This window comes from Cottoperca gobio, chromosome 21, assembly GCF_900634415.1.
Source record: "Cottoperca gobio chromosome 21, fCotGob3.1, whole genome shotgun sequence".
NCBI lineage: Eukaryota > Metazoa > Chordata > Actinopteri > Perciformes > Bovichtidae > Cottoperca > Cottoperca gobio.
Genome location: NC_041375.1, coordinates 22712405 through 22737800, shown reverse-complemented (window position 1 = coordinate 22737800; position 25396 = coordinate 22712405). Strand labels below are relative to the sequence as shown.

The 25396-nt window shown below is 39.5% G+C and overlaps 2 protein-coding genes and 1 long non-coding RNA gene across 7 annotated transcripts in view; 1 reads left to right on the top strand and 2 right to left on the bottom strand.

Moving 5' to 3' along the window:
- Positions 1-1296: 1296 nt before the first annotated feature.
- Positions 1297-13293, bottom strand: LOC115026723 (kelch-like protein 9). 2 transcript variants are annotated; one of them, XM_029459654.1, is made up of 11 exons: positions 13093-13293; positions 11353-11403; positions 10376-10518; positions 9995-10164; positions 7779-7911; positions 6773-6969; positions 6325-6400; positions 5657-6214; positions 5159-5338; positions 4864-4977; positions 1297-2536 (listed from the first exon to the last, which is right to left on the bottom strand). In XM_029459654.1, the coding sequence occupies exons 2-11, from the start codon at positions 11355-11357 to the stop codon at positions 2040-2042; spliced, it is 2073 nt and encodes a 690-aa protein (XP_029315514.1). In that variant the 5' UTR covers positions 11358-11403; positions 13093-13293; the 3' UTR covers positions 1297-2039. The 2 variants fall into 2 exon arrangements, with proteins under 2 accessions (XP_029315514.1, XP_029315516.1); XM_029459656.1 differs by lacking the exon at positions 13093-13293 and having other exon boundaries at positions 11353-12371.
- A 502-nt stretch (positions 13294-13795) lies between these two features.
- Positions 13796-20727, bottom strand: hao2 (hydroxyacid oxidase 2 (long chain)). Of its 2 annotated transcripts, none has more exons than XM_029459131.1 (8): positions 20530-20727; positions 18385-18537; positions 17308-17459; positions 16343-16626; positions 15647-15868; positions 14984-15142; positions 14471-14540; positions 13796-14243 (listed from the first exon to the last, which is right to left on the bottom strand). In XM_029459131.1, exons 2-8 carry the CDS (start codon positions 18513-18515, stop codon positions 14188-14190), a joined length of 1074 nt encoding a protein of 357 aa, XP_029314991.1. In that variant the 5' UTR covers positions 18516-18537; positions 20530-20727; the 3' UTR covers positions 13796-14187. The 2 variants fall into 2 exon arrangements, with proteins under 2 accessions (XP_029314991.1, XP_029314992.1); XM_029459132.1 differs by lacking the exon at positions 20530-20727 and adding an exon at positions 18898-18975.
- LOC115026340 (uncharacterized) overlaps positions 19980-25396 on the top strand; it is a 22737-nt gene continuing 17320 nt past the window's right edge. For all 3 annotated transcript variants that reach the window (XR_003834290.1, XR_003834288.1, XR_003834289.1), the window contains exons 1-2: positions 19980-20115; positions 21857-21922. This is a non-coding gene — a long non-coding RNA (uncharacterized LOC115026340). The remainder of the gene's footprint in view (positions 20116-21856; positions 21923-25396) is intronic.

The window sequence follows — 25396 nt, the reverse complement described above, 5'->3', positions numbered from 1 at the left end:
CTTTGATGTACTCAAGTACAGCTCTGATGTACCTAAGTACAGCTCTGATGTACCTAAGTACAGCTCTGGTGTACCTAAGTACAGCTTTGATGTACTCAAGTACAGCTCTGATGTACCTAAGTACAGCTCTGATGTACTCAAGTACAGCTCTGATGTACCCAAGTACAGCTCTGATGTACTTAAGTACAGCTCTGATGTACTTAAGTACAGCTCTGATGTACTCAAGTACAGCTCTGATGTACTTAAGTACAGCTCTGATGTACTCAAGTACAGCTCTGATGTACTCGAGTACAGCTCTGATGTACCTAAGTACAGCTCTGATGTACTCAAGTACAGCTCTGATGTACCTAAGTACAGCTCTGATGTACCTAAGTACAGCTCTGATGTACTCGAGTACAGCTCTGATGTACCCGAGTACAGCTCTGATGTACCCGAGTACAGCTCTGATGTACCCGAGTACAGCTCTGATGTACTCAAGTACAGCTCTGATGTACCCAAGTACAGCTCTGATGTACTTAAGTACAGCTCTGATGTACTCAAGTACAGCTCTGATGTACCCAAGTACAGCTCTGATGTACTTAAGTACAGCTCTGATGTACCTAAGTACAGCTCTGATGTACTCAAGTACAGCTCTGATGTACCTAAGTACAGCTCTGATGTACTTGTACTTCATTATATTGTATATTTATTCCGCTACATTTATTTGACAACTTTAGTTATTTTGCAGATTAAGTAAATGTTAGCAATATATAAAGTCATTAAAATGATCGTTATTATTAAAAAGTGACGAAGACATTAATGCATCAATAATTATAATCCAATAACATAATATATATTATTCTGCATAATAACTACTTATACTTTTGGTACTTTAAGTACATCTTGATGCTACACTGTGGTATTAACACTCATGATGTTACGCAACGTAGGCTTCCTTTGAAGTTATTTTCTATGTAGATAATTTGCTTTATTTGGCTTAAGTATGCAGAATACAAAGCAATTAGGTCACGTCTGTACTTACTGCAGAGTAAGAAGTACTTTGGGCAGCTTTGTCTTTGTGTACTAGCTGCCTGTGTTTCAGTATTTGTAGTCCTTGGCGTAGCAGTCAACATCACAGATGTCTGTCTTATCTGGAAGGTGAAGGATGTGTCTCAAGGGTAGTGTCATCGTCATTGCATCAGATGTGTGTGTGTGTGTGTGTGTGTGTGTCAGTGCATGAACTTGCAGGTTTTCTTGTTGTCCTAATGGTTGATTTAACTTTGTCCTTCGCTGACAGTGAATAACATGAATTTAGGGTGACGTGAAGATCATCAACAGTTTATTTTCAATTTAAAACACTGCATAAATATACAAAACATAACAAATCCAACATTTCTCAATACATTTCTATACATTTCTGTTGAACCTGTGCTCAGATTTATTTAGAAAACATGACTTTCTGTGATAGTTACATGTTGCAAGTCAAGTTCTAAATCGTAATAAAGGCCCGTTGTCTTTGCTGTCTGGCTTCTTATGATTCAGCGCCAGAGATTTCAAAACACATACCTCATGTATGTGTTTTGTAATTATGATTCAGAGAGTTACGCAGATTCCTCGTCTGACAGTTACACAGACAGCGCCTGTTTTGAGATAAGGTCATAGTTGTTTTATGAGATTATTAGAGAGTAAAATATTGTCTTTGAAGTCCGGTTATTTCTTTTAATTCATCTTGATGCAACGAAACTCAATGTTCAATGAAACAATGTCCAGACAACTTGACAGGGAGGGTAAGTTTGACCTTTCATTAAAGATGCAACGATTGTTTCTTTTAAATACGGAAACTGCAGTTAAAGAACACAAGCAGAGGAGCAGGACGGACGCTGCAGGGCTGAAAGAAATGCAAGGATAGGAAATGGTATTAAAGACAGTAAAGTATGACAGAGAGGCCGCTTGCACCTGCTTGTGTATTTGCAAACCACACTGTTTCCTGTTTTGCCTTCTTTTCGTATGTAGGTTAAATGTCTGACAGAATTGGAACCCCCCCGGTCTGTGGTGCACGATCAGCTCTTTGCTGTTGGCAGCGGGCACTCCTGTAACTGAGCCTCATCCACTGACCCCTCCGGCAGATGAACTGTCATCGTACAGGCACGAATCCCCCCCAGAGGCTCCAGCACGTTGAACACCCTATCCCACACGTCCCGCTCCGGATCGTACCGCTGCACGATGTCAACCATGCACCTGCTGTTCCAGGAGTACCCCCCCACCACGTAGACCTGCCCGCCGAACACCGTCACACCGACATCGCTCTGGCCCCGTGTCATGGCCGCCACCACCGTCCATTGGTCCGTCTTCGGGCTGTAGAGTTCGCAGCCCAGGACGTCGTCGTAGTCGCTGCTGTCATGGAAGTGATTCCCGCCCATGACGTAGAGTTTGTCTCCTACGGTGCACATGCAGTGCAGGCCGCGCAGCTCCATCATGTCGGCTCGACGACTCCACCTGTTGGAGGCGGGATCATAACACCAAAGCTCCTTCTGGAACGTGTCGCGGGTGATGCCACCTGCGGGACAAAAGAGAATCCAACAAATGATTCACCATAGCTGAAAGAGAGACGGCCTATAGTGTCATGGTCAAACACACCATGCATGCAATACTAAGATATTAAAATAATAACCAAATATCCGCTGTTATGGATAGGGGCCGCATACGGATTTAGAAAAGGTTAGCTAGCTCACGTGGCTGCACGAGGATTCATGGGTAGCTATGCTATCATCAATGTCGTTGTTTTTCTGTCTTTGCCAATTCAGCCTTTTCATATTTTAATAAAAAACGTTATTCAACAATAATTTGGCGGCTCCCCCTGCAGTAACTCTGAGGACCCTCTAGGGGTCACGCACCCCCTGTTGAAAACACATGCATTTAAAAAGAGTGGATGGGATAATGGAAATGATTACACTTCTCAGCACGTGTGACAGTAAGAGTCAACATTCCGCTGGGGAAAACGTAATGGGTTTTAGCGCTGCATCTAATTATACATGTGTTTGTTGATTGTTTAAAGATTATTTCAATGAATCGATTAATTATTTAGTGTAATGTTCATCACAATGTTTACTTTGTTTGACTCTGTTGTGTATTTTAGCTGCATAATGTTTTATCATCTTATCAGTAAGACTTAAAATGTATGAATAATGAGACTATAGATAGATAATAGAAAACATTTCCTTTTTCTTAAATACAGTATGTCGTGTATTCTTGTAAATATCACCTACACATTACAGCTTCTGAAAGTGGTGAGTTTTTAAATGAGTTGCTGCAACCAACTTCAACCACAGTTCTTATTGTCTGTTTCCTGCTTCTTAGTCCTCGCTGTGAAGCTTGTGTTTCTGCTCTCAACGTGAGAAACTGGTTTCCTGTCCAAGATTGCTAAGAAACCTACCAAACATGACAGTCTGCTGCTAAACAGGAAGTGGTTTCAAATCGGCCAGCCACGTAAGACTTGTCAAACATTCATCTTAGCAAAATGAAACCTTATAGACAACCCCTGCAAAAACAAGTTTAGTTGTTAGTGTGGACATACACAAGGACGCATGTGGACATACACAAGGACGCATGTGCACATACACAAGGACGCATGTGCACGGGCACATTCCTGCAAATGTTCCCTGTTAAGAGCCGGAGATTTTAAAGGAAGATTGCCCCCTGCTGCTTGGTGTTAGTAAAGTAAGTAAGTCCAAAGTTATGGTTTCTACTTTTGTTCTAATTCCTATTTGGCCTGCAGGGTTAGAGCCCACTTTAAAGGCTTTCAAGTGTCCACACGGTCCTCTTCTGTTTGGGTGAAATGTATTTGGACAGACAGGATCAGTTCAGTGATTACATGCCATACAGTGAAGGTTTACACAGTATAGGCTCACAGGCAGGCAGGAGGAGATGCAGGTAGACAGGCAGGTGCACGTACAGGTTAAAGGTAACATGAGGGGTGGAAAAGAACTGATTAAATATCTGCAGAGCTGATGAGGAAAGTGGGAACAGGTGTGCAGATGAGTGGAGCAGTCAGCTCCATCAATGCTGACTTAACCAGCTGTCCGAACTGACTTACTAAATGTTATTTACTGTTTCTGTGTCCTCCTTGTTTACCATTTTTTTGAACACCTCCGGGCTTTCCCCCAGTAACCCAGTGTTTTAATGTCATGACGCCATGAATTGAGGGTAACTCCCTCAGGTAAAGTCTGCAGAAATGAGGACTTACGGAAAGTGTGTGCAAGAGAGCCTTGAAGCACTTGAGGATTGGACATTTGTTGAAACTCTTAAAATGACCTTTGTGTAGTTTTCATCAGTTGGATGAATAATGTCCTCGCTCAGTAGCAAAGGAGGAAGTTGCGTGACTTTGTTCAACGGCTTTAGTGAAGAAGTGAAGTTAGATGCTACTCTCAATGTCACGTCTCCTTTATGAAAAGTCAATGTTGGTTTCTTTTCACCACCAAGGCAGGCTTTCTGAGAGTCCAGCCATGACTGTGATCTTTCCCTAACCACGTAGTTTTAACCAGACGTTAGCCATAGAAATAGCAGAACAGAAAATATTAGTCATTTCTGAAACAGTCATAGGGGCAGTTTAGGAAGACACTGACTTGTTGTTTAGATATAAGGAATCCACGCAATTGTTTATTATCCATTGTGCCTTTTAACACAATGTTAACTAGTTTTGGGTGTATTAACTAATTCGAAAACATTGCTTCAGGTTTCAAAATGTACTTTGAATCACTAAAACATTGTGAATTTGATTTGATCTCATAGTGCGAAGAGACGTGAATCCCCTGTAGATGTAGTGCAAACTGCTGTCTGAAAACATTAAAAGACATTCATAGCATGTGTTGAACAGCGTTACATTACCTGAGATGTACATGCGGTCCCCGTGAACTGTTCCTGCATGTCCATAGTGAGGCTCCACCATATTGGTCACAAATGTCCACTGATTTTTCTTCAGGTTGTAGCACTCCACCGTGTCTGGTCACAAACAGAGAGAGGAAGAAGTAGAACATTATTTAAGCATTAAGTCTAATCAGACAGACACAGTCAGAGACCAGCTGTTGAACACCAAAAACAGAAAAGAGAGATGATGTTGTTCAGCTGACTAGTAAAAGCAGTGCTGACAGCAGCAGTAGAACACGAATGAATGGCAGCTTACCAATCTCTCCTGATGTATTCCTTCCTCCGACCGCATACAGTTTGTCCTTCAGAGCGCTCAGGTGGAAGAAAGTCCTCCTCTCATTGAGAGAAGCAATCTGAAGCCACTTGTCGAAGCGCGGGTCGTAGCGGTAGGCGCTGTCTATGGCTGTCTTACCCTTGGTGTCATAAGTGCTCTGGCCTGAGAAGTCAACAAGAATCAGCGTTAGAGAGGTAAGCATTCATTTATGCTTCTTATTTCATGGTTACATTTTAAATCTTGAGGATGTATGATGTACAAGGACATCAAGTAGTTTAACCTTAATTGTAAATTTAAATAACGCAAGTCAACAGGCTGGGTTGTGTTTCTGTATTTTTAAGATTTTCAAGCTTGGGCTACATACTTGTATCAGGTTCCTATTCTGTAGTTTGCAAGGACCACAATTGACATTTTAGCTTTTCTGTGTTTGCCCGAAGTTAAATGAACACACAAGTGAGTGAGCAGTGTAGGTGTTCTGACCTCCAACGATAAAGAGGAAACCGCCTAGAAGAGCCACGCCATGCTGGTACCGTGGGACCTCCATGGGCTTCAGGGCTCTCCAATGGCCGCTCTTCTCATCATACAGCCTCAGCTCCCGGCTCACCACCAGCTGCTGTCGCATCACACCTCCAAGAGCCAGGATGTGGGTGTCGTCCGAGCGTATTTGTGTCCGCTCAGTCTGCAGAGCTGGCTGCATGAAGGGCATCATCTGGTAGTTGCTGGCCTCCAGCAGGAGATTCACACAGGCTGTCTGAGAGCGCATCAAGGAGTCTTCTCCCTCTACATCTTCCTGGGAGATCTGAATCAGCTCGCCGGGGCTCATCAGTGGGAAGCGAATATGGCGCATCAAGGCGTAGACAGAGGAGCGGCGTTTGGGGAGGTCGTGGTCCAGCCATCCTCTGGCGATGTAGTAGAGCTCCGTCTCAGAGAAGCCCTTCAGGGAGTTTTTGGCCAGAGCGGTGGCCATGCTGGTTTCAGAGAGCTGCAGGTAGCGGCCGCACTCCACCAACTCTGAGAGGTTCTGGCGCACAAACTCACCTTAGTTTGATACAACAAAGAGGATCAACGTTGATAATCAGTCCTGCAGTTTATTTAAAATTTAAAAGAAGTATTGAACCTTTGTTGCTGTCAGTTCTCTGAACACTCACCTATATTGTGCTGAACGTCCTCCAGAAGCAGGTCGGTGGCGATGCGCTCTACCTCTAAACAGTTATCAATAGTGATCTGCATCGAAGAACAACACAGAAAGGGAATAAAGTAAATTCATGTAATTAAAGAAAATATTATTGACTTTGCATTGCATAAGACATAAGACACTTTTTTGTCATAGTGTTAATACAACAAAGCAATAGCAGCAATAGAGAACGAGATAAAATATAAATAAAAGGTAACACAAATCCTATTTACCTATTTTGCAGCTGCAACATCTAACAATCACACACACACGGGTCACTCATAAATATCTTTTGTTCTGTACTGTTTAGTTGACACTGAGAGAGAGGGCATTAAAGGACAGTGAAGCACTTGGAGGGATCTAGCAGCGTAATGAGTTTGACCTCCAATGAAGCTGAATTTATACAACATGTATTCTCTCACCTCACTGCTCAGTAGCTGGTTACAGAAGCTCAGGACGGGTATGACCTGCAAGAAGTTTGCAGCCTCCAGAGTATCCTGGAGATTACCCATGTCGAGGTTGACCTTGGATGTGTAAATGAAGTCTATAATGTTCTTTAAGCCCGACTTTGTGACTCCATGCAGCTTGATCTCTCTCATCTCCTGCTCTCTCATGCCTCCTGAACAAGGACAGAACAAGCACAGAGAGAAAAGGTCAAAGCATTATTTCAGATGATGCGAGGGCATGACGCCAAGGTGCTCAGTCAGCAACATACAAAGACAACCCTGACACCGTTAAGCCTCGCTGCTCATAGCTTCAGGATCATCAAAGTGCTTTAGTTAATAATGTTGTCAAATGTTCTGTGAAGCTGCAACTGAAATGCAGAAGTGAAGCTCTTCCTCTTTTCTTTTACTATTTCTGAATGTTTATCTAAAAATGAAAGTACGAGTGGTAGTATCCTGGAAACAATACATATTTTAACACTTTATAATGACCTTTTATAGGACTATAGCACATGCTAAAATTAGCATGAAACATGCTAATAATAGCTTGACAAGCTCAGTCTGAGATGGCTGCAGGATAAAACCCTTACAGCATGTTAAAACATGACCTTTGTGTTTGGTTCAAATGTTAGTATACACTAAACTAAGATAGTAAAAATGGTAAACATTATAGCTGCCAAACATCAGAATGTTAGCATTGTCATCGGTAGCATGTTAGCATGCTGACGTTAGCATTTAGCTCAAAGAAAGTAGGCCTACAGCCTCACAGAGCAGCTAGCATGGTTGTCGACTCTTAGTCCTGTTGATACTGTGCTTTGTGTTTCACCTACATATACCTGTAGGCCTACATGCATGTAATATACATGTAGTGCTGCTGTTACAGAGGAATGCACTTGTCACTGACTGTATTTCACCATTGCTTTAACTCAAAGATCCAAGTTTCCTATGTTGTTCGCTTGCAAACTGATGAACCAGGAGATCTCACCTGTGAACATCGCCTTGAAATAGTCGCTGCATGAAGCCATGATGACTCTGTGCACTGGGAAAGTGTCCTTGCTGTCCCCAGGGACCAAGACGACGTCACAGAGAGTCTGATCTGCTCGGAAAGCATCTAACCCCTGAAGAAAAACACTGTTTTTGTCATAACAAGCTTGACACGTTGCATTTTTACATCAATAGTGGACACTGTCATAATAATGTTAAGACATATCTGAGGGGATTGGTGGCTACTAGATTCGTATCTGCCTCTTTGTTGTGTAAAGGGCGTTGGATTTGGTGGTTAATATGACAAATGCACCAAACAGGAGGAGGGCGCTTTCCTTCCAATGAAAATGGAGCAAAGACTTGGAGCATTTTAAAGATGTTTTTCAAAGTTTAATGTAACGCAAATTATTTTTAAAGTTAATTGTGGTACCAAAATGATAAATTGATGTAACAGCGACATGATTCAATGTACCAATAGCCGTGAGGGCCAGTGTGCAACTCCATCACACCTTATATACAGGACTGTCTCAGAAAATTAGAATATTGTGATAAAGTTCTTTATTTTCTGTAATGCAATTAAAAAAACAAAAATGTCATGCATTCTGGATTCATTACAAATCAACTGAAATATTGCAAGCCTTTTATTATTTTAATATTGCTGATTATGGCTTACAGCTTAAGAAAACTCAAAAATCCTATCTCAAAAAATTTGAATAGTTCCTCAGACCAAGTAAAAAAAAAAGATTTATAACAGCAAAACAAAATCAAACATTTGAAAATGTCCATTAATGCACTCAGTACTTGGTTGGGAATCCTTTTGCACGGATTACTGCATCAATGCGGCGTGGCATGGAGGCAATCAGCCTGTGGCATTGCTGAGGTGTTATGGATGCCCAGGATGCTTCAATAGCGGCCTTTAGCTCATTAGCATTGTTGGGTCTGGTGTCTTTCAGCTTCTTCTTCACAATACCCCACATATTCTCTATGGGGTTCAGGTCAGGGGAATTGGCAGGCCAATCGAGGACAGTAATGCCATGGTCAGTACACCAGTTACTGGTGGTTTTGGCACTGTGGGCAGGTGCCAGATCATGCTGGAAAATGAATTCCTCATCTCCATAGAGCTTTTCAGCAGACGGAAGCATGTAGTGCTCTAAAATCTCTTGGTACACAGCTGCATTTACTCTGGGCTTGATGAAACACAGTGGACCAACACCAGCAGCTGACATGGCTCCCCAAACCATCGCTGACTGTGGGAACTTCACACTGGATTTCAAGCAACTTGGATTTTGCTCCTCTCCAGCCTTTCTCCAGACTCTGGCGCCTTGACTTCCAAATGAAATACAAAACTTGCTTTCGTCTGAAAAGAGGACTTTGGACCACTCTGCAACTGTCCAGTGCTTCTTTTCCATAGCCCAAGTCAGACGCTTCTTCCGTTGTCTTGAGTTCAGAAGTGGCTTGACCATGGGAATACGGCTATTGTAGCCCATTTCCCGGACACGTCTGTGAACAGTGGCTTTTGATACCTGGACTCCAGCTTCAGTCCACTGTCTTTGAAGCTCCCCCAAATTCTGGAAGCGACTCTTCTTCACAATGCTGTTAAGGCTGCGGTCATCTCTCTTGGTTGTGCAGCGTTTCCTGCCACATTTCCCCCTTCCAACAGACTTTTTGTGGATGTGCTTTGAAACTGCACTCTGTGAACAGCTTGCTCTTTGAGAAATTTCTTTTTGTGTCTTACCCTCCTGATGGAGGTTGTCAATGATGGTCCTCAGGACAGCAGTCAGATCAGCAGTCTTCCCCATACTTGTGATTTAGTTTACTGAACCAAGCTGAGTGTTTTTCAAGGCTCAGGAAACCCTTGCAGGTGTTTCGAGTTAATTAGACGATTCAAGTGATTCGTTGAACACCCTACTAGTATACTTTTTCATGATATTCTAATATTTAGATATAGGATATTTGAGTTTTCTTAAGCTGTATGCCATAATCAGCAATATTAAAATAATAAAAGGCTTGCAATATTTCAGTTGATTTGTAATGAATCCAGAATGTATGACATTTTTGTTTTTTTAATTGCATTACAGAAAATAAAGAACTTTATCACAATATTCTAATTTTCTGAGACAGTCCTGTATATATATACATTGTTAGGATGATGGAGCAGAGAAATAGTTGTTTGCCCCAAAATAAGTAGTTGCTGTTAATATATATATACATATATACCTGCAGCACAGCTGCTCCATGCTCCGAGCTGCTGAACACCTTGGACAGCGGCCGAGGGGGAAGTTTGGGCTTTGTGGCTTTGTTTGGGCGTTTAGGTGGCGTGTCCACGGGGGGAGGAGCAGGAGCAGGAAGTGGAGCTGGAGCTGGTGCTGGTGGAGATGGCCTCTCATCTATCAAACCCAAATGGAGAACACATATTGAGAAAATTCACTGCTTGAGTAAATGTACTTGGATACTTTCCTCCACTGATTCCTGTATTTGATCTGTTTGCATTGAACACGTTGGATACAAACCTTGTAGCCATGAGGGAATTTCCTCTCTTCTTCACATTAATAATTAATAATAGAAAGCTACAGACAGAGAGCCGGTGAGCACACACACCTTGTTGAACGGGTCTGTCAGGCGGAGCAGGAAGTCTCTCCGGCTGAGCTGGAGGTCTCGGAGGTTCCCTGGACTGATTCCTGCCGCTCAGACGAGAAAATCTGCGGCTCAGCCTCCCCGGCCCGCTGTCATCTCCACTTCCCCTACACAGGAGGAGGGGGGGGGGGGGGGACACTTTGAGCTTGCATTCAAAACAGCTTCATATTTAGTGTTTTGTCTCGGCACTTCCCATTGTGTTGTGTTCTGACACCACTTCCTTCAGTTAACTTGGCGGACCCTAACAGATGACTTTACACGGCCTTCAACCATCTCTGATCCTTTGAAGACCAGCAGCTTACAACAGCCCTTTATCTGTTTTGTATTTTGTGTCCTGTGATCTATAAAAAGGAGGAACCAGTGGACCACTGACTTCTTCAAAGTGTTTCCTGACAAGCTCCTCACGTACAATGAAATAATGAACATACTCTGAGAAAGAAAATAATTATTTAAAGTACATTCTGTAAAACAAATGAATGAATGAATTCATCAATTAACTTTTCTAATTGATAATTAACTTGATAAGCATTATAAAGAGCCTAGTCCACCACTGAAATAACACAATTAAAACCTCTTTAATGTATTAACAGGTCTTATTATACACAGACTGGACAACAAAGTGTTTAATGCTTTTATACACACTATTTAAATTCTAAGCAGTTTTATTATAACTACACAAAATGCCTAAATATTTAGGTTAAACTGTTTTTAAGTATTTCAAAAAGTATAATCTTTAATAATGTTCCTGTCAGTAAGAGAATTAAAGAAATTGAAGGGATCAACATGCTGGAAAATGTATTGTTTGTATATTTAGTGAAATCTTCTGAGGAGTAAGTGGTAAATTCAATAACACCCGTAACTTATTTGTAGTATATAAAACACGAGGGTGTTGAAATTTGGCAAAACATGAGAAGAAATGTTGAAATATAAAAATCTCTTACCCCATTTCATTGGCCTCCTGTGGTTGCTGGTTGTTGCGCTGACGAGACTTTCTACATGGAGACAAAGTAAAAGCTTTAGTGGACTGAAATGAACTTTATGAGCTACTCAGGATCGTTTGGTAGTGACGAGTGTGACGTTCTGAATCTCTCTGCAGGAGAAGTTCATCCACGCTAATTCAAAAATATCACTTCTTATGTAAAATGTCTTTCTCAACAGTTGAGTTTCATCCTGCTGGGATCATTTCTTTCTTAATATTTTCAGCTATACTGTCAAACAGCCAAGTAGAATATATGTCATATAATATGTTTGACACATTTCGTGGGCAAAGATAATACAGTGAGGTTGCATTTATAATGTTATCGTTAGGTACAATCAGCCATGTCAGAGACTCTGTGGTTGTGCAGCTGCACTTGTTTGTGTTATCCGGTTGTTCATGTTGATTTTATAAAGGAAATTAAAACATATGCGACACATGTTTAATGTACTCTGGTGTAACAACTTACAAATAAATGACCAACAATCTTCTTTGTGCTGCTTTATTATCTTATTTTTTAATACACCAGGTTTGTGATTTCACATTTAGATACCAGTGTCTAATTATTTGTTTATTTCTGTTTTATTTGAAATGCTATAACTGCAGTGCATTGTTGTACACAGGTACATTTCTGTGGTCGTTTGTCATCAGGGTGTTAAATAACTTTATTGTCCACAAGCTAAACGGCTGAATGACAGTTTCTGACGCCCGCACATTAATACACTGACAAATGTGTGAATTATTGTCGTTTTGATATATATAATAGTGGAATTTGAAGGGGTAATAAAATGCTCTTTATTGATGTTTCACTTTTTTTAAACTCGAGTGGATTTAGGACATTTAAAACTTAATGTTGCATCATTGCAAAAAGTTGTTATCCTTAAGAGAGCGGCTTTCCCATAGTTTTTAGTCTTTGTTTTGTGTGTCATGAGTTAACGTCTGATGTATCCGCATCAGTTAATGGGGATCCTAATAAATACAAATACCTTAAATCACCTTATTACACAAAAAAAAGAGACTCAAGCTGATTTTCACATGACGTCACTACGATGTTATATATGTATAATATGTATATATGTATAATATGTATATATATATATATATATATATATATATATATATATAATATGTATATATATATATATATATATATATATATATATATATATATATATATATATATATATATATATATATATATATATATATATATATGTTCGTCTATAAATCCTGCACACTGTGTGTAGACATACAGTACATACATGCATATCATTTATATAAAGTATTTCATCTAGTTTATTCTATATATATTCATACATACCTTTTTTTCAGCTCCATTGTATGTACATATTAGTTTTTCTTTTTAGCTTTTAGTTCGGCTTAGTTGTCCTGGTTTTTTGCTGTGTGCATTTCTATCTTTCTGTATAATGCACTGTGTGTAAGTAGTAACAGCAGCAGCAGCAGCAGTTAGGTCCTGTGTGCACATACTTGATCAGTGTAATAATGAAGAGTCACGAATACTTAGGAAACAGAATTAAAATAATTGAAATGAAAAGCATCAGTGCAGCCTGAATGTAACTTCCTACATTTGAAACTCACACGAATATGAATGTGAGGAACTTTAATGTAATGTTCTGCGTCCTGCTGCCGGTGCCTCACATGGAGCCGGATCTAAAACATGTACAAACACCTGTGGATGACCTACCTGGAAGAAATCCTCCTCAGCAGACTGGATCCCAGGCCTCCCTCCAGCCTGTTGGTCTAAACAACCAGATCTGAGAGGAAGAGAAAGTCTGCAGTGCTGCACCAGCTGGTTGGAGAGTTGCAGCGTCTGGGTGAGCATCAACTTTTCTTCGCCTTAACCGAGACCTCAGTCACTTCCTGTGCTACTTCTCTTTCTGTCTGCGCCTTCTCGCATCTCCCCACCCCGATGTGACACACATTCGTTACGGTTAGTGAAATCATCAGCAAAAAGTTTCACAAGCTGTTTTTAAGGTTTTGAATTGAGCACAGAGGCACGCGAGCAGGCCTTCGATTGCCTGCGTAGATAACAACAACATGGAGGAATGTGTCGTCTAAGATCGTCAATTGTTCTTACATTTTATGGTATTTTCACGTCTTTTACTGGATGAAAGTTGAAAACATGTAACAAACTCAACAGAATGTCGTGCAAGGACGACAGAGAAAATGGATCTTTTGACCTTTTAAAGTGGGAGTTTACATTTCACTGTGTATTCTCGAAGCTGGTGCGATTCTGACCTGTAGCTGAAGGACATGTTCATTACAGATTTAAAACACAGAATACAGTGACTGCACTTAAACCTTCCCTGCATTAAAACAGAATGATTGCTGTCCGGCTCCACCTGTTATCACCTGTTTGTAATAAATGCAGAAACAAGCGACAGATCTTCATCACCTTATCTGGCGTTTATTCAACCACAATCACTGGCAGCATCTCAAACCGTAGAATATGTCATTATCAGTTGCATTTGTTACATTAAAAGCAAAATAAGTTTGTTGGTTTCATGAAAAGTGCCTCCACCCTCCAATCCACAAAGCTAAAAAAACCCCACTTTCATTATTCACTTGCTGAATCTGCAGCCGACCCTCAACTTTCCCAAGACACAGTCTCACTCCTACATGAAGCTCTTTTGCTTGTTTCCTGACATGATGAAGTCTTCTGAGGTGAACGTCTTTCAGTTCCTTTGTCACGATGGAGTCTCTGGCTCTTGTTTAACAGTTGGTTATTTTCAGTCCTGTTCAGTGTGTGTTGCCCTCAGTGCTGCCCTCTGCTGGTCTGTTAGAGTTTAGCGAACTGAATGAGGTTCCTGTTGATTTCTGCCACGTTCCTGCAACCTGGATCAGATATAAGGAAAAACATCAGACGGGGTATTGGTGTCTTCATTTTATTTAGTATACTGCATGTTATGTTTATCAGTTCTAGTGTCTTGACCTCACATCTGCACACATAGAGGACTACAAAGGAAATGAGCCTACAGGCTTTATTGTGATTTTTAACATATGTAAAGACTTTAATGTGTTTTTTTAAATGATCAAATAACTTCAATCAATCAATCTCTCACCTGATAAAGCCATGGACAGACGGAACTCATCATTTAAGATTTGCAGCACTTCCCTCACTCCTTCCTCCCCCTGAAAGATCAAGCAGAACACAGAATTATTTTCTTTGACATAATTAAAGATGCGTTTATTCTTTCCTACTGACAAAACTTCCATTTCATTCATCGTTTCTTTATTTTTTACAGCCAAAGGCTTAAAAAATAAGAGACTTAATTGTACAACCGACACAGTAGGAGTGTTGTTGATTTTGGTGCCGTTAGCAAAAGTTACAGTGCATGAAGAAGTTTTTTCTCTGTAAACATTACACCAAGGCCCTACAGCTGCAATAATGTCAATGACTTTCTAAGATAAAAGTTCACGGTCTAGGACAGCGGCTGAGTATGTGGAGCCTGTCCGTGCTGGGTGGAGAGAGCCAGATAGTTGTCAGTAATAATATTTAATTCAATGTGGTGATATTGAAACTCAAAACACACACACACACAGTATCACACGGTGCTCAGTGTTGCTGTTTGTACCTTGTATGCGAGGCCCCACACTGCTGGACGGCCAATGAAAACACACTTGGCACCCAAGGCCAGCGCTTTCAATACATCACTTCCTGTCCTGATGCCTCCGTCCAGATAGATCTCGATCCTGCCCTGAACCGTGTCCACGATCTCCGTCAGTGCGTCAATCTGTTAGCAGCAGAGGTGAAGGTGTACACAAGGTCATCGCACTTTAAAGCAACAGTGCACAGGCTGTGTAAGTGTAGATGTGTTTCCAACTGGCTTTTCATTCTACACTTCACACTTCAGGTTGGACCCTGTGTGTTGCCACACTCTTTTATTTTGAAAGAGCATTACCTTAGCACTAATGTTAACAACAATCTGCTGGCTTTTTGCAAAGTTTAACTTCTTTGACTTAACTGTGACTTAACACTTGTTTATTCCTGAGGGATAGATGAGAATAAAAAAATGAAGCTGCATCTAAGAGACGCTTAGCTTAGCTTAGCATAAAGACTAGGGACAGATGGAAACAGCTCGCCTGGCTCTGTCCAAAGGTGACACTAATCTGCACTCAATCAAACATTACAGCACTGGTCGGGCCCAGACACGCCTGGCGGAGATCCCCTTCTGTAAAAATGACATTATAAACAAAGTCTTTATTATAATTTAAGAAGTAAAAGAGTCAGTATATACCGAAGCTGGGCCTCCGTCCAGCTGTCTCCCCCCGTGGTTTGACACAATGATTCCCTGGACGCCGTGCTCCACGGCCAGCTCAGCGTCCTCCTTGGTCAGGATACCCTTGATGATTATAGGCAGGCGGGTGATGGACTGCAGCCAGTACACGTCTTTCCAGCTAATGGAGGGGTCCAAGGTGTTGGCTGGGATCCCATAATCCTCTGGGACTGAACCCTCCTGCTTATAGTGGAAGTGGTACAAAGTGTCAACTTGACATATTGTATTTATTTATTTATTCACTGTTAACGTCTAAACTACACAGCAACTTTGACACTGATGGAGTTTTGATATTTTGTATATATATCTATTTTAGCAATATTTAATAAATCACACAAATAATTTCTGATGCACAAATACTTCATGATATGACAGAAACTCTCTCGAGCTACATGCTGATATGTGGCAGGCAATCAGCAATTACATTAGTGCCAAAGTACTTAAAATAGCAATAATTGTATCTGAAGTAAATAATATAGAAATGTACTTATATGGCAGGAAAATGTGTATAAAATTAAGTACAAATATAGAAAGTATGTAATATTAACCAGTCTTCTCTTTTCTTGTTTGACCTTTGTCAGTATTATCTTTGTCTCATTTAAGTTGTTTTCTGCTAAGTCTTGAACATATGTTCAATATGTTGAATAAAACAGTTACCTGGAACACTCCATCAAAGTTCTTGACCTTGAGGTGTGGCGGCAGCTTGAACTGGTTACGGATGTCGTTGCGGCGCTTCCCGGTGTAGGGGACGTCCACGGTGAGGACCAGGGCCTTGTAGCCGAGCCCCTCTACGCGGTGCACAATCTGTTCTGACAGCTTCCGGTCCCGGTACACGTACAGCTGGAACCAGCGGTAACCGTTTGGTGCCGCTGCCACAATCTCCTCCACTGAGCAGGTGGAGTAAGTGCTGGTGATGTAGCAGGTGTTCAGAGCCTCTGTGGCTGTGAGGCGGAGGTTGAGAAGTTATTACTGTGCTCATTGTACGTTACATTTACCAGCCTGGTCCCCTAAAAATGACCTTTCCATATGAAACGGCATTGACAATTACGTTTTGAAGGAAACATATTTTCTCCCAGATTACGTTTGTTTTTGGACAAATCACAAATACGTTTCTAATCCCAGCATGCTGAAGTCCTCATAGGAAAGACATCATGGAGGATGTGTGGGTCAAACACACACAGGACTTTCAACCATGAGACCAGAAGTCAACGCTAACTTTTTAAACTTATGTCTTAACTTCAATAACGTTCTTATTCTAAGCCATACCACGATGTCTTCACTAAATCTAACCAATCAGTTTTGTTTTTAAATTTATAACTTTAACCACGTGTTTAAAACTGCAACCGTTCCACTCAAACGTGATTAAGAATGCGGTTTAGTGTCACAGTAAGTTATGTAATATTTGGGAACCCATGTGACTCTGACAGAAAAGAATACCTTCCTTACAACACAAGATGATTGAAATGTCATTCTCCCATCTAGTGTTTGCATCATACTAACATTGTTATAAGATACAAACTTCTCAGGAACGTTGAGATCTTTCTGTGTTACGAGAAGGTCTCTTCTGAGTAGAGAAAGGCTTTTTATAAGGATTTGTTGAGCCTTCATGACACAGTCCTCACCTCGAGCTGTGGCCACCTCTCCTTCATGCCAGGCCAGGCAATGAAAGGCAGTCGGTGCGATACCAACTGGAAAGCTGATTTCTGTCCCCTGCACTGTGGTCCGCGTATCGCTTACCGACACATCCCGCAGGATACGAGGCCTCAGACGGATCCTGAGTGTGAAATACAGACGAACATGTAAACAATAACACCAAATGTAGCAGAGATTTCTACGTCACAGTATCGATTATCTGTATATCATTATATATTTCACCTGAAGGCTGTTTATGGATTAAATGAAAAGACTGGGATATTATTATTGCCCGACCCTAGTAGGAGCTTTACTTCTGTAAATTCAACCCAACGCCATGACAGCATGTCAACTTTCCATGGAACCAAACCAACCTGTTGACAGCTTTGCAAAATCTTAATATCTAGTATTGTGAAATAAAGTCATTCTTGAAATGGCAACATGCTGTTTTTGTTGGACAAGTCCTATTTATTGTTTTCCCAAAGCTATGACATGAGATCATCTTTCCAAAACACGGCCCAGCCTTTATTCCTGCAGGGGGGGGGGATGTCTAACCTGACCACAAATGCACCAGAAAATAAATCCTTATTAACAGGCTTGTTGTAGCCAAAACAGATATTTACAGAACCATCGCAGCGAGGAGAAGCAGTCCATCAGTCTTTATGGAGACATTAGGAAAGCTGGGAGGAATGCACGAAGAGGAAGACGAAGGAAACATACTGACAAGATAAAACAATCACGACTGTGTCCCATTGTAACTTTCAAAACAGTTGCCTATTGACTACAGGGGAACAGTGCGACGTCAGTACTCAAATGTAACTGTCTGCTAGTGATTAAAAGCAACACATTCACACATACTGTAATGTATTAAAATAAATCAGTTAGAGCACTCTAAAGTCCACAAAAGCTTTAATGATTGGCATGTTTTTGTCAACCCCCAACAGTGAATCTTTATGTTATTCAGCACATACATACAGAGCTTTGAGTTTAGGTGGGTTTACACTGCTTAAGTTGTGTATTTGTGGTGACCTTGAAAGTCTGGGTAAACTTTCTTTTCCCCACTGTACCTTTTGTAAGCCAGTATATTGTCGTCCCTGGTGCAGCATTCGTCAGCTCCGGCTGCATAATAATCCCAGGTGGCCTTTGAAAGATGCTCCTTAGCATACTCCTCAAAGTCTGTCAGGCATACCATAGCCATCTCTGCACAGCGACCTCCCTCTCTGTGTGGAAACAGAGACCATCAATTTTCAGATTGACGTTTAGGGATATGGGCATGTACAATAATAAATAAAACACGCAGAAAAGGAAGATAGATAGAAATAATTAACAATCACCATCATTTCTCACTTCTCAGTGATTAATCAATGATACATATGTGAAGATAAGTCCTTTAACAATATGCATATGACATTCAGCATTCAAAATATAACTCAAACACTGCTGGCTTTCTTAAGCATCATTTATCTCCAGTCATCTGGAAACTGAATGTGTTGCTTTGCATGTGAGACAAATGGCTGCAGGCTCAAACAACAAACAGACTTCTACTTCAAAATGAAAAACTACTCGAAATGCAAACTTACCAAAAATAATCGATGTTTCATAAACAAAATCCCCCACTCTCACATGACACTGACTCCATGAAGGACTGAAGCTGCAACATCACTGCTCAAACTGAAACTGCCCTGTACAAGCAAATGTTGCGCAATCACACAGTCAACAACTCACCAGTCAAGCTTCCACACTTTGACATCTGAGCAAGTAAAATGACTGTTGTACTTTTTAGTTTTTCTACTTTTCTTTTTAAACAGATGAATCCGTGTGTCCACAGTGTTGCTTCTGTGTCAGTCAGAATCAAACTTTCATAGAGCCACTATGAAAGCCACTGACAGTGTTTGTGACCTGAGGGTGACCCTTGCTCTTATTGTGTTTACACAAGCTGGAAATGTGCTGATGGTGACTCCAACTATAGTGAGGACAAGAGGCGTCTGACAGTGTTCTGTGGTCCAGATGGCACATACAGTAGTACATAGCGGCATACACATTTACATGCTGTTACACAGGCATACATGCTAACACATGCATACAGGGGACACTGATGTTGTCATGTGAAAACTCTTCTTTTAGCAGTATTCACATTGGTAACTATTTAAAATAATCAGTTTTTATAAGCGGTTAGAAAACAATGAGTTAAATTTGAAAAATGTCCTCATTGAGGAATAAATAAAAATCATAATAATCAACCACACTTTGTCTTAGATGTGCTCACAACAGCTGAAGGACATTTAGACAAGACTACCTAGACCTGGAAAAAGTACTCCGATCTTATTGAAGGTATTACAGATAAAAAATAACAAGGGATCATACTTTATATGCAGATTTTATAAGTAAAGTAGTACCTTCATGTCAGATAATTGTTTGGTGTAAAGGGCTTCATGTGATATGCAGTGAAGCACAGTAGAAGGAATTAACATAACATGGACATTTAATAAAGTATAAGTAAAACATTATTTTACTTCAGTAAATGTACTGAATAAAGTTACTTTCCACAACTGAAGGTATTGAAGACACAGTGGAGGCAGGTACCATTTTTTTTTCTTTCTGGGTAAGGACACCCCTGCCCTCCATGTTTGTTCCCCCAGAATTGTGGCTTGCAGGACGGCCCTGCTTGTTAAACCACATACTGGTTACAGGTGTCTGACTTTCTCAGTCGGCTGATTCAAACTAGGATATCTTCGCAGGTGGGTGTTTCTGCCGTGGAAGACGGATTTGATATGTGAAAAGAAGTTTTCATAGTTAAGGTAAGTGTGAAAGGGACCGTAAACTAGCAACTAACTAACTAACTAACTAACTAACAGGTAGGTGTATCTGGAACACTTAACGCCTAAAACAAGTATCCCTGTTGGTGCCTTCAGGTGAGGCTGATATAATAATGACATACTCTAACTTACACACTACTAGCTTGGGTAGGTAACGTTGGAGAAGCCAAGAGTAAACTAGATATATAAAATTACCCAACTGAAAAACCGAGCCAAATGTTGCTAACTTTTTATTAAGTAGCTAGCAGCACTAGCTCTAGAAATAGCTAAATCTATAAATGTTGGCAACATGATCCTTTCAGGCCTCCCTTCAAAGCCACTCCCCCTATATTGTAATTATGAAAGTATATGTAATTATGAACGTAAACAACAAACATGGCTATTGTTAGTACTCACAGCGGTCCAGCTAGCAGCGTGTGGACTGTGTGCGCGCGCAGGTAACGTTACAGGCAGTTTGAAGTCCAACGGATTTATTAATCCTACATTAGCCGCACAAACCACCGTTTCTTTCTTCTTTTATCTCTCAGAGCATTCATTTAATAATTGCTGTCGATGTAAAGAGAATTTCATCAACTGTATCAAAACACTCCACTGTTTTAGTTTCTAAACCTAGTGTTGAAATGAAAAAAAACAATCACATATTTAAGCTAGCTAACCGATTCAAGTGAGCAACGTCCATTTTTAATGTCAGTTGCCTAGCAACCGCATTCCCACAATTTCACAACCAGTAGTGGGAAGTAACGAACTATATGTACAAGTCTCAGAGGTAAACATTGTACTTTTTACTTAACTATATTTATCTGGCAGCTTTAGCCCTGTTACTTTTTACATTTACAAACACATGATATGTTTATATTATATGCAGTACTTTAATACACATCTAACTAGTAGTATATAGCTAAAGTATCTCAAACTGGCTCCACATTGAACTGCAACATTAAATACTCTTACATGTAACCTATTCATTAGTGATAATAACAGAATAGGTATATATTCTATGATACTTTAACAAAACACAAAAAGAGCCATTCTGCATAATTGCTACTTTTACTTTGAGGCTAATACTTTTGTACTTTTACTTAAGATTTTGAATGCTTGACTTTCACTTGTTGCAGAGTATATCTACACTGGTGTAAGTAGTTTTATTGAAGTAAAGGATCTGAGTGCTTCTTCCAGTACTGTTCACAAATTGTTAATCATGTTAATCATCCTCCTGACTGAGAAAGACTCAGACTTCACTCTTCATGGTGTTTCTGACCGGGTGTCCTTTATGTGTCTTTGCACCTACACTGTCTGTCCATGTTTGCAGTCCCACGGTGGGGGGTAAATGTGTGTAAGTGTTCTTCCTCTATGTCCTATCTCTCTTCTCTGTAGCTTCAGAAAGTTTGTGGGAAAATTTACAGTGAAGAGTTGACACCTCTGCATTGTGCCGTATTTAACATATGTGTGATGGGCAGACATTAATCTCTCTTTTTACTGATAAGAAAGACATCACTGTTAACCACTTCATCCAAGAATTATATTTTCTTCTCAGGTGTAAAAGACAGAGATTTAAATCATTCATATGTCATACTTAAGGGTTGTATGTTGAAAATACAACCACATTGATTGAATTGATTGATCGCCCAAATATCAATGCTATATATTATTATACTATTAATTTTCATAGTGTTATGAAGATGAAGACAAGAAATTAATTAACTTTACTGTTTTGTACTAACAGGATCATCAGTGCACCTGCGACTCTGGAAAGCTACTGCCAACAGAAGACTGCGGAAAACAATAAAGAGTAAGTCAAATGTTTGTCCTAAGAGTCTTATCACAGTCCAATTTATTCCCCCAGGAGAGCAGCTCCCCGTGAACAACAGTGTCCATGTACAGCACACTGAACATTGAAGTTAGTACGCATGCTATGTTTGATTAAATGTACTTCATTTGATTACTTTTCCAGTTTCAACACAGTTAGAATTAGAAAAAAGGGTCATAATATCTATATTTAATATTTTTGGGTGAGGTTGTTTTAAGGATGGCACCTTAAATGGACGTTTTTACTTTTTTATAATGAAAAATGAAAATGATCATTAGCTGCTGCTCTAGTCTTAGATAAACTGAAGAGTTTTTGCAACGTGTTTGTCTGGAAATGATATCTCTATTCCTACCGATGCTTAATATCGTACCCTAAAAACTAACAACAGCTGGAGGGTTTGTGTGTAAACTGCAGAGGATTTCCTGAGGAAGCACCTTATTATTGTTGAATGCATGAGTGACGAGAAGAACAACACACATTGCTACAGTTGCTTCATGACATTAAGAGACAGTAAAGGTTTGTTTTCTTAATTCATACTGTGTGTTCGCTGTGTTTCATGAATTCACGTTTGGCAAAAGTTAGCAGTTTGTTGAACACTTGGATATTTAGTGATAAGCACATTTTGCCATGAACCTCGTGTTAATTTAGGGCCTATAAAAAATGTTTTAAAATCAATCAGTCCAATTTACAAACAAAATTAAACATGCTAGTAAGTAGGGGTGTTGCGCCATACTAATATTGACAATAACTGATATTTAAAACATTTAATATTGATATGTAAATAATCCAGCAGATAATAAATATACGCTTTTGTACAGTTATGGTTACAAACTCTCTCCACCTCACTACACTCTGTCATTAATGTACTATAATTAATTTGCAATAGAAGAGACAAAACGCACAAACATGAATTTGGCTTATAGCCTTATAATTATGATTATTATGATTTTAATTTTCTATAGATACCTGATTATCGTCGCCGTAAATTATTTTGGCCAAGTAGTGAAAATCTGATATTGTGACGGCAAGTAAGTAATCACAATTGAAAGTCTGTGTGTGCTAATAATGATAACAATGACCTGATGAAGGTCGGACGTACGGAAACATTGTACTAATTAATATTTCTGCAGCAAGCGCACACTGCAGGAGTTTCTCTCTTTGTCGTCACATAATCATGTGTGCAGAGATTTATTTCAAAATAACGATTACAAAAATGTGGTAACTCTCACCTTCACTCAAGCAAATGTGTCACAGCCCATTTTTACCACTCAACAACATCAACTGACCGATACATAATTAATAATCCATCAATTATTTATAGAAAAAAATCTAAATTAAAGGATCAATGGAAAAAATCCGTTACATAGGAATCACATTTTTTTTGCCCTTGTTGTTGCAAAAATTCAAGAATATTTTTTTAGTCCGATGTGTGAACAGGCAGCGTGGAAAGTTTACTCACCGATTACAAATGTTCATTCCTTCTCAGTAGATCTTGTTCTCTCCTGATAATCTCATAACCTGTGAACATCCACAACCAAAACAGAAAACAACATTACTGCTTCTCACAATACTGATACATACTACTACTGCTGCTACTACTGTTACTACTACTGCTACTACTACTATACATACTACTACTGCTACTACTACTGCTACTACTGCTACTACTACTATACATACTACTACTGCTGCTACTACTGCTACTACTACATCTACTGCTACTACTACTATACATACTACTACTGCTACTACTACTGCTACTACTGCTACTACTACTATACATACTACTACTGCTACTGCTACTATACATACTACTACTGCTGCTACTGCTGCCACTACTACTACTACTGCTACTACTACTATACATACTACTACTGCTGCTACTACTACTACTACTACTACTACTACTACATACTACTACTACTACTACTACTACTACTACTACTATACATACTACTACTATTACTACTACTACTACTATACATACTACTACTATTATTACTACTACTACTACTACTACTATACATACTACTACTACTACTACTGCTACTACTACTACTACTACTACTACTACTAATACATACTACTACTATTACTACTACTACTACTATACATACTACTACTATTACTACTACTACTACTATACATACTACTACTGCTACTACTACTACTACTGCTGCTACTGCTACTACTACTACTATACATACTACTACTACTACTACTACTACTATACATACTACTACTACTACTACTACTACTATACATACTACTATTACTATACATACTACTACTACTACTACTGCTACTACTACTGCTACTACTACTATACATACATAATACTACTACTACTAATACTACTACTACTACTACTACTATACATACTACTACTACTACTACTATACATACTACTACTACTACTACTACTACTACTACTACTACTACTACTACTATACATACTACTACTACTACTACTACTACTACTATACATACTACTACTACTACTACTATACATACTACTACTACTACTACTACTACTACCACTACTACTATACTACTACCACTACTACTACCACTACTACTATACTACTACTACTTCCACAAATCCTATGTCACAAATAGTGATAACAATACAATTACACTCTGTTGCTGTGATGATTCTACAACCCCAAATGTTAAGTTAGGTACTGTTAAACTCCTGCTCTCACTGTGCCTAATGCAACAACACATACTGCCACTACTACCATCAATACTACCAGGTCATTCATATTAAAATCACCAAACCTGCTGGTATAATTTCTACTATTATCACGAGTACTAAGTGAATCATAGCAGATGTAAGTGTTGGAATATATTCAGAATATACATTTGTTTCATATTTTATACTTAAATTTCATACAAACAGAATAATAATGATGATAAGAAAAACTTGGCAAACTTATGCATGTGTGTGAGGTTGTGTGTGTGTGTGTGTGTACACGTATGTCTCTGTGCATGTGTATATGTTATGCAGTATATGTGGTAAATGTATGTGTACATTTATATTTGTTGTTTTATTTAGTCTTTTGTTACTATTTGATCTGAAATGAAGTTTATTTAATTGCCTGTCCTTTTGTGAAGTACTTTGTATTTGCTTTTTGTGATAAGTGCTATATAAACAAACTATTATTATTTTAATTATTAGTTACTATGACTTTTACTGAAACTACTAGTAGTAGTATTACAGTTACAACAACTACTGCTATTATTAGAAAGACAGTGATCCCTGTACTTAAATTATACCTGTTGGTGTTTAGTACAGTACTACAGTACAATACATACAGATACCGTCATACTGTCATAAACACAGAATAAGCTTTTAACTTTGAACACTTGAGGGCAGTGCGATACTGAATAAAGTCCTTTCTTAAAGCTCCATTCAACATGTGTAGAGCAGGTTAACACACGCAGACTTTCATT

Coding starts and splice junctions, on each gene's coding strand:
- hao2 (XM_029459131.1), bottom strand. CDS start 18,515: ATGGCTATGGTATGCCTGACAGACTTTGAGGAGTATGCTAAGGAGCAT. Junction 17,460..18,384: donor AATATACTGGCTTACAAAAG/GTACAGTGGGGA, acceptor TTTCACACTCAG/GATCCGTCTGAGGCCTCGTA. Junction 16,627..17,307: donor AGAGGTGGCCACAGCTCGAG/GTGAGGACTGTG, acceptor TCCGCCTCACAG/CCACAGAGGCTCTGAACACC.
- LOC115026723 (XM_029459654.1), bottom strand. Junction 7,912..9,994: donor ATGGAGCAGCTGTGCTGCAG/GTATATATGTAT, acceptor GTTTTTCTTCAG/GGGTTAGATGCTTTCCGAGC. Junction 6,401..6,772: donor ACCAGCTACTGAGCAGTGAG/GTGAGAGAATAC, acceptor TCTTCGATGCAG/ATCACTATTGATAACTGTTT.